The 9,356-nt window shown below is 41.4% G+C and overlaps 2 protein-coding genes across 4 annotated transcripts; both read left to right on the top strand.

Annotated features, from left to right (window-relative positions):
- The first annotated feature begins 251 nt into the window (after positions 1 to 251).
- LOC118789290 (insulin-like growth factor-binding protein complex acid labile subunit) lies at positions 252 to 1,316 on the top strand. Its single transcript, XM_036545634.1, has one exon. The coding sequence runs from the start codon at positions 252 to 254 to the stop codon at positions 1,314 to 1,316; it is 1,065 nt and encodes a 354-aa protein (XP_036401527.1).
- Positions 1,317 to 2,824: 1,508 nt separating this feature from the next.
- Positions 2,825 to 7,652, top strand: LOC118788966 (inositol polyphosphate 1-phosphatase-like). Of its 3 annotated transcripts, none has more exons than XM_036545196.1 (6): positions 2,825 to 2,994; positions 4,939 to 5,159; positions 5,269 to 5,329; positions 5,546 to 5,740; positions 6,172 to 6,346; positions 6,464 to 7,652. In XM_036545196.1, the coding sequence occupies exons 2-6, from the start codon at positions 4,956 to 4,958 to the stop codon at positions 6,999 to 7,001; spliced, it is 1,173 nt and encodes a 390-aa protein (XP_036401089.1). In that variant the 5' UTR covers positions 2,825 to 2,994; positions 4,939 to 4,955; the 3' UTR covers positions 7,002 to 7,652. The 3 variants fall into 3 exon arrangements, with proteins under 3 accessions (XP_036401089.1, XP_036401090.1, XP_036401091.1); XM_036545197.1 differs by lacking the exon at positions 2,825 to 2,994 and adding an exon at positions 3,941 to 3,966; XM_036545198.1 differs by lacking the exon at positions 2,825 to 2,994 and adding an exon at positions 4,259 to 4,280.
- The last annotated feature ends 1,704 nt before the right edge of the window (positions 7,653 to 9,356 follow it).

Here is a 9,356-nt window from a genome sequence, read left to right as displayed (position 1 = left end):
TGAATTGCCATGTGATTTAACAACAGGTTCTGTTTTCACCTATATCATACCCTTGTCATTCAGTGAAGGACTTAAACTGTTTAATGGTCACCTTATGTCAGGCTAAAAACATGCACACATTCAGAATTCATTTGGAAAGAAAGACACAGTTGTGAATTCAATAAATACTTTTTCTTGCCATAAATTCATTTTAATAACACAAAGTGCCCCTCTTTCTTTGTTGGAAAGGTCTCATCAGAGAGGCTCTAAAAATGCAGCTCTTCGTTTGGGCTCTCCCCTTGCTGACATTGGTATGTTCCAAACAGCATCGGCACAGCAGCTTGTGTGAGAATGGTTGTGACTGTAGTGGGGAGCTCAGATTTGTCAATTGCTCGAGCTCACTTCTTACCCATATCCCCACTGACATCCCCCCTACGACGGAACACTTGGACCTGTCCCTGAACCAGCTGAGCCACATCACTGCAGTGTCATTCCAGGCACTCCGCAGACTGAGCGTTCTCCTCCTGAATGACAACAATATTAGTGCTGTGTCAGGAGGGACTTTCTCCTTCCTGGAGAGCCTCCAGAGGCTGGACCTGAGCCACAACCAGATCTCAGCCCTGAGCGAGGGTTTCTCTCTGGGCCTGGGCTCCCTGAGGGAGCTGCTGCTGGTCCACAACCAGCTGACCAGCCTGGATCTAGGAAGCTTCCTGCACCTGGACAGCCTGCTGAGACTGGACCTGAGCAGTAATGCTATTCATTCAATCCAGGTGAGGGCCTTCAGCTGCATGAGCACACTCCGCCAGCTGCACCTGCGCAACAACCAGCTCAGTTACCTAAGCAATGCCATCTTCTCCACCTTCCGGTCCCTGGAGGTCCTCGACCTGCGGGGTAACCGCATCACCAGCACAGAGGTGGGGGTCTTCACACCCCTCAAGAGCCTGGCCGTGCTGGACCTGTCCCACAACGGTCTGAGCACCATCCAGTTTAAGACCTTCCTCAGCATCCGCACCTACAGCACCCACATCCTGCTGGCGCACAACCCCTGGAACTGCGACTGCGACCTGCAGAGGGTGTTCAGGAAGCTGCGCAGCGTGCACAGGCTCTTCCTGGACGACTACCTCAACCTGAGCTGCGGGGAGCCGCCCGAGCTGCGGGGCTACTGGCTGAGCCAGGTGGACACAGAGCTGTGCATCGCCGAGACCGTCACCGTGCTCATCATCACCGTCACCGTGGTGATCACCGTGCTGGCAGCCATAATCATCGCCGAGAGGAACAGGAATGACAGCTCCACTAAGCAGTGGAGCGAGGAGAATGACATGTACTGTGACTCTTAGAGCTTGGGGCTCCTTGGTAGACCAGTCCTTAATGTAACATGAAGTAAAGGCTCTCTAAAGTCGTGCAGTGTCTGTGGGAAGGTAAATATATGAAAACTGATTATTGAAACATATGTAGCCTATGTAGCCTAATTATACCTTTACATGCTAAATTCCCAGCAATTTTGCTCCCCCAAAAGAAGTGGTCAGCTTACTCAGAGTAGTACTAGAGTGTGGTAATACTTTCAAGCTATTTTTAGATTTGTTTAATAGCAATGATGGATTTGCATTATTGAGGAATGTCCATGATAACAAAAACAAGAAAGGCTGTAAAAGAAGTTTTGTTTTTGTAAGATTCATCAAACCCAGGCTTAAAGACAGCTTTATGCGTGTTTAAAATTCTCTGTGACTTTCATGTGCTGTATGTTTAAATTGCTTCAACTGCAAATGTATTGTCAGGACACCTCTAAAATCTCATCTGATTGTGTAACACTTTGTAAAAGAGCTCTGAAGCAGGAAGACTGTATTTGCTATTCTCTATTATACTGAGAACAATATTTTATCAGTAAATACAGTGTATGGCATATGAAACAAAACTGAGTTTGGTTGAAACTTAAAGGTCTTGTCCTTTTTATTTGATGCTATTCTCGTACTCTTAACACTGAAATTGCACAAACATACACTATATCCTTTTCATGCATCACGGAATGCCTAAGGTTGGAATAGGATTCCATTCTCTTCATAAACAAAACAACACAACCGGGGTTCTCGTACATATGTCAGCACAAAGTCATGCATATTACTGTGTGCATATGAGTATGTTTCTCTAAAAATAATATAGCTGAGTTCGAGGGATCACATTGGTAATCATAAATCAAATGAAAATTTAAAAACTGGTTAATTTCGTGAGTCGCAGAATGTTAAGGGACTCTCCATCTGGTTCGAAAGGGCAATACAGCAAGTTCATTTTGTTCAAAATTAGTTGTTGAGGTCACGCCCCCTGATGAAAATACAAGACATCGGATTTGGTCAAAACAAAATCTGTCCAGTCTTTTTTGGTCTTCTATGCACTAAACAATCACTTGGGGGCGATATTTGAAAGAAATTACTATATGTGACTTAAAACAGCCGCAGTTATTAAATCCATGAAATCTCACTCGCTGTATCTTCACGGTACGCAAAGGTCTGCTATAAACCTACACAATTTATGCCAACAAAAAACAAGACAGCAGGTAACATCCACAATATTTGATCAACAAAGTGATCCAAACTAATTCACGCGTCATCCTTTTTAACGGGCAGATGAGGGATTGTATGACGGACTTATTTTGCTTATTTTGACTATATTGCTAGAGCTCGTGGTTTCATGCAAATAAATGTTTATTTGGTTATTTTTTTCATCGGTTCTCAAATATGAAATGCATTTCCTGTACATTACATATGGCGACACTGTGTTGCGACGTAAAGGAAAATACGTCATCACAGAGACATGAGTGGTTTCCAGCGGTGCAAAAAGATGACATCGTCATTGTACAATGACAGGATTGCGTACGTTTGTTAGGTTAAACTAAATGTAAATAGCGGGTGGTCCCCCGAAAAAAAATGTGTCACCCTTTAAGAATGGCCTCTTACATAAAGACGTTTTAAGAAGAGCTTATTGAAATCCATTCGGTCTTATGTTTCTTCGCTAACCTGAAAGGTAGGTGACGTTAGCTAGCTAGCTAACGTTACTTGTTGGTAGTCTTGCTCGCTAACTAATTAATTAGCCCAGATAGCTAGTTGTATTTCAGTCATTGGTCGAATTCGTCATTGAATTGGCATTTTTACCACAGTGTCATTTAGCTAGTCGAGTATTATTTGACACAGGTTTTATATTTGAAAATCGAAACTTATACCTTTCTAGATAGATAACAGCGCTCTTTGATTGTGCAAGCTAGCCAGTTGATACTTACCGTCAAAGTTAGGTATAGGTGTCTTGCTGTCTATTTCAATATGTTAGCTACATTCACTTATATCCCAGAATATAAAATGACGGCGCATAAAAGAATACTGGTTTTTAAATACAAACCTCTGCATTGAAAATGGGTGTTATTTTTACTTTACAGTATGGTTAATTATGAAAACGTATAGTTGAATGGATGTATCGTCTGTAGCATACAGTCTGTTACCTTAGCCACAGATATCTGTTCGAGTTGCCTGTCACGCTCTGTTTCTATCACAGTGTGACTTTAGAAGGCAAGTCACTGTAAATAGCTAATTCAGGGTAGAGATTATTGTAACAGTGCTTGGAAACAAAAATCAACGCATACAGGAAGGCCTGAGGAATGAATTTTGGATACCCTCTGCTATGGCAAAGGACTGCATTACTTTAGGTTGAGTGAAAGATCTTGAATAGGCAGTTTAAAGAGAAGATAAATATTATGCACTGGGTTTATTTGAAAGGTATGCCGTAAAAGTACAAAACCAAACATAAACTAAGAAACAAGGATAAAAGTGAGCTATGTTGGGATAGTCATGTTGGCTGTCTGAATTACACAGTTTTCAAGCCTGTTAGTTTGCAGGTTTGTGGATTGCATTCCAGTTCTTTCCAAAGAAAGGATTTAGTCAGTACTTACCAATAACGCCCACAAAAAGAAAAAAAAATATGACAGTGGGGGAGAAATGCATTAAGGTGAAATATTTGATAATCTGCTTTCATACTCAAGACATATCTGAATGCATCTAAAAGTACTTAATCATTATGTGACTGTGCAGTTAACTTTAGCTACCTAATCTTTGAAATAGCCTGAATGATCTAGCTACCACTAATTTGTCTAAACAGCAACCTGGAAGACTTAGTGTAGCCTTGTGGTTTTTTCTTATGGCAGGTAAAGACATTTCAGTTCTGTGAGTGCAGGTGATACTATACCATGCTGATAACATGCAGCAGGGGCAAGAACATCATTCATTTACTGCGATGCTTCTGTTGCGACCAGTGCAATACTGGTAAGCCTAAGGCTCTGTGTGACCACAGTCACAGGTCATGTCAGTACTTTGCAATTGCAATGATTGCAAAGTGGTCATTTTAGTTAGTAACAATTACCAAGGCATTCTGAGTATCTGTGCTCATGAAAAGGTCACATCGTTTGTCGGCATCGTCTAGGATTCCATGTTACTGACCACAGTAATGCCTGGAATTACACAGAAATTGTGCATTTAAGATTATGTCCCAGTGAACAGAACATTATCTCACTGTAATCTTATTACCCAACAGTAGCCTATTTGATAGTCTGTGCGAAAATTTGGAAATAAGCAGCCTGTCTGTGTAGCAGAAACACTTCCATAGTGACATTGTTGCAACCACTGCTAGAACAGAAAATTGCTGACATAGTATAGCCTTTTTACAGGATATACTTCATAGCCATATTTTACTACTGTTCTTATCTATGCCCTTGTCTGTTTTTCATACCTGAAGTTTAAGTATTTCATGAGCAATTGTTTCACGAATTTCATTGGTGATGTCATGCGTTTGCCTTAGGTATGTCCTGTGGTCTTGCAAATGCTTATTTAGAGTAGTTTTTGAAAGCCTTTACCATTTTTTAACTGACTTTTTTACTTGCAGTAGTATTGTTTTGAGCTAATGCTGTCTGTCACTGTCCCTCAGTTTTTGGTTGGGTAAAGATGTCCGAGTTGTTGCACGCACTGGTGCGGGCATCTGAAAAGGCTGCAAACATCGCCCGGGCATGCAGACAGGAAGAGAGCCTCTTCAGCCTGCTCATCGAAGAGAAGAAGGAGGGTGAGAAGAATAAGAAGTTTGTGACGGATTTCAAAACACTCGCAGATGTCCTTGTCCAAGAGGTTATAAAGCATGACGTTGGAAAACAGGTAGAACTTCCCTTTTCTGGGTACAAACTAAAGAGCTGCACAAAAGGCTGAAAGAAGCCTTTTTGTTTTCTCATTTTTCTCAAAGTTTGACATTTTCATTTTGTTTTAGTTCCCAGGCCTTGGAAACAACATCTTTGGAGAGGAATCAAATGAATTCATGAATGGATTAGGTATGTATTTTGGAAGATACTTTCATGATAAGTTGTTTACGCATGAACATCTTTTAGCAGTTACTGGATGTATTTGCTAGACTTGGCTCTCCTCAAGTGAAAACACCTGGTCAATGAAGGCAGCAGTATGTGGATCCTCATTTCAAAGGCCAGTCAGCTACACCTGCAACTCCTGAATCACCTTGCAATTACCATGGCTGTTGTTACTGTTGTCAGGTGAGAAGATTCAGGTGCAGGTGTGTGAGACAGAGCAAGATACCTCCAGACTGCTCTCTAAGGTGCTGGGGGGCAACATGGAGGCAGCAGAGGTGCTGGCACGAGCGGCGCACGCTGACATTGTCATCTCCAACCTGGGCACAGGTGACATCGACATTCCAGTGGACGACCTTGGAGTGTGGGTGGATCCAATAGGTAACACCCAGTAGCTGGGCTTGGTGGGCTGTTTGCCATGAAATTCACAGTAACCGAGTAGTCTTTACATTGGCAAAACCACACAATCCTACAAAATTATACGCATCTAAATTCCAAAAGGTTTTCATCTTACAGTCACACTGGAGATCTTCATACAATCAGTTGACATACTGAAGTATTTGCACTCATACAACAGATACCTAACAGTGAGCAAGCATAGGTAATGTAGTTCGAGTATGACTATACTGTAACTTGAAAATCCTGCTGCAGGAGTAAAGTCATCATAGGCAGCATACATTTGAGGATGTGTCCTGCACTGCCTCATACAATGGTTCGCAACACATGTTTGGAGTAAAAGGTATTTGCAAGGATGTAGCCTCTTATTTATTATTTATTATTATTTATTCATTTTTGCTTGTTTCATTTTCCAGATTCCACGTTTCAGTATATCAAAGGCATCGATGACTCTGTGCCAAACAATAACATCTACAGCCAGGGACTGCAGTGTGTGACAGTTTTAATTGGGGCGTACCATCTGCAAACAGGGGTCCCTGTCATGGGGGTCATTAACCAGCCATTTGCTGTTTTGGATCCAAAGACTCAGAGGTCAATTTATTCACTTTCTGTTTTTTAAATATTTATTTGACATTTGTTTTAATAGGCTGGCAGCAATTACCTTCAGAATTATAATGTAAGGAGTGCATTTCTTTGTTGTTTGTGCAGATGGACTGGACAGTACTACTGGGGGATTTCATCTGGCTCGTGTAATGCAAATTTCCTCCAGTCACCGGTAGAGTGTGCCACAGAGGAACCCGACAGCAAGCGTATGACCTCCAGCCAGAAGGGGGCACTGTCCTCTGCAGTTCTTAGCACTGGGGAAGCAGAGAATGTCAAGAGTGTTCTCCTGGAGGCCTGCAAAGGGCAGGTGCACTATGCTGCAGGCGCTGGGTACAAAAGCCTGTGTGTGGTCCTTGGGTTGGTGGATGTGTACGTGTTCTCCGAGGATACAACATTCAAATGGGACTGCTGCTCCCCGCACGCCATCCTGCGCTCCATGGGTGGCGGCATGGCTGACCTGAAAGAGTGTTTGAGGCTGAGGCATGATGGGAAACTGGAGGAACGGCCAGAGCTGGTGTATAACAACCCAGTGACAAATGCCACCGGAGCTGACAAGTGGGCAAATAAAGGCGGGCTAATTGCATACAGGTCACAAGCACACCTTGATGCAGTCCTGAAGCTGCTCTCCACCATCCCAGTATAGAAACTAATAGCCCTTTTCTGCTGCTGATCTTGAACCAGACTAGCATGAGTTGGATCTAAAAGTCACTGACCTGGTACACCCTCTAATTGCTTTCCCACTTCACTATACTCACCACACGACATCAAACCCATTGAGCGGATCATGGTGGGTGGTGTAGTAGACCCACCATTTCCTCTGAAACAGAAGAAGGAAGTCATATCAAGGTAGAAATAATGGCAGAGCTTAAACCGATTTTAATCCTGAGTTAATGTTTTTCTTAGGTTTGAAAGTGAAAGTATTCAAAGTATTATAACTGTAAGCAACTCTGGCAACTTCAAATGTCCGTCTCTTGAGTTGTTAACATCAATGGAAGCAACACAGTGAAACAGTTTGCAGAATCCAGGTCAGCATGATAAAGATAGTAGAAACCACCAGGAACCTAAATTAAGCAAGACAGTCTGGTGCCATCAAAACAGTGGAAATGGAGGAAAAGAAGTCAACCCAGGTCTAGGTCTACAGAGGGAAAGGTGTATGCTAGGGGAATTGGAATATGTTGTGTTTGTTGTTTTTGTTCATGCAGTGTATTGTGCAGCCTTTCTTTGTCACTGTTTATCAGAAAATAGTTTTATATTGTGCACTTTCATCCTTTTTCAATGCACACAAACCCAAACCACCTCAAACTGTAGGTTAATTTATTTTTATACTTAAGAAGTGCAGAGGCTAAATAGCAAGTGCTTTATTTTTCAAATACCTTTGTTTTTTCGATGCAGTACCCTTGATGGAAGGATTCCTGCCAGTTTAAAAAACATTTCTATGCTTCATCTCTGACTGAAACAGGATGAGGAGAAAAAGACTAGCTATGGAACAGACTTTTCTCATCTTCTTGTTTTGATTAACAACTGGAATTTTGAAGTTAAATCCTAAGAAGCCTGAATTTCAAAACCCTGCTATTTTTTATATCAAAAAATAGGAGAGAGCCTTCAATTTTATTGTCTTCTAAAACTTGAAAATGTTTAATGGCCCTTTGTATCTAACTGTAACTGTCATTTTCATTTGAGAAAAAAGAAACTTCCTGTGCGGTTTCCCAAAGCTTTCAGTTTTGCCGTTCCTTTGACATGAGTTTCAAAGTAAGTTGAGCTGAACTGGGCCTGCCATCGAAAATGAGCTTGTTTCCCCTTCTAGAGCAGACATGATTGAGCATGCATCGGGTGTGATCAATCAGCAATGGCCTCAGGTTCAGTTATGCAAACAGGCAAGTAAGCCACGGTGCCTGTCATTATCAGTCTAAAAAGCTCTAAAAAGCGCTTATTCCATTGTTATTCTGGCAGAATATGCATATGCATGCATCTACGTAAGGTGCAGTTCCCGTCAAGCTGTGGCGAAGGCGGGAGGTTTCAGAGGCATGATAGTGACTTGTAGTACACTGTTCTATAGGGGGGTGCACACTTACAAACAGCAACTATTGGAGTGACCTGCTTTAATGCAGGATTTTGTGTATCTACTTTTCAGTCTCCCTTCTAGCAGAGGGCTGTGATGTCTTGGCTTAGAAATCTCATTATTGCTGTTCTTTGTTAATACACATCTTAATCTTAAGCATTGGATAAAAGAGTAAATTAAAAAAGTGTAGTCCTATGCAGCAATATTTTTTACTCATGTTTTGAGTGTGTACGTCACATCAGTCATGTTTTTGAAGAAGGAATATATTCTGCATATGTAAGACCACTGCCACAATGACTGTTCAACCAGTGTTACTGCATTATTGTGTGTAGTTAACTGATCTTTTAAAAAGAGAAGCTAATATTGCGTGGATGTGACAGATGTATACCTATATTGAAAGTGGTTTTACTTTAACTGTTCCGGGCGATGGATCTCAGAATATATTATTTGCCATTTGGTGGGAGGGGGACATAGTAGTTATATTGTAAAATGCAGTGAGACATCAAGACATGTTTTTAGACCAGATCAGTATTATGGTTTTGAAGCTAGTTTACATAATACTTTTCAGGGGTTAGATTGCAGAATAAGTATGTATCTGGAGCCGATTCAGCTGATGACATGTTCTACTTTCTTTTTAGGGAATCTGTAACTGACACAGCAATTACAATCTCCAGTGTGTTCACCTATGTAACATTAGCCTACTGTATCAGGGCAGAAAACTGAAGCAGGTTGTTATGAACAAAGACTGATAAGGATTTTAGGGACCGTATTGCATTAGTATTGTCTGCCAAGATTTGATTTTGTAATACAACATCAATGTGTTCACGTGGAATTTTACACTTAGAAATGAGTACTTCTTTGAATTATGTGTCTCTTTTGTCAGAATTGTTTCAAATGTTATTTCCAGTATATTTCAACATATGTTATACTATAAATTGT

This window comes from Megalops cyprinoides, chromosome 14, assembly GCF_013368585.1.
Source record: "Megalops cyprinoides isolate fMegCyp1 chromosome 14, fMegCyp1.pri, whole genome shotgun sequence".
In the NCBI taxonomy this organism is placed as follows: Eukaryota; Metazoa; Chordata; class Actinopteri; order Elopiformes; family Megalopidae; genus Megalops; species Megalops cyprinoides.
This window is presented reverse-complemented; position numbering and strand designations above follow the sequence as displayed.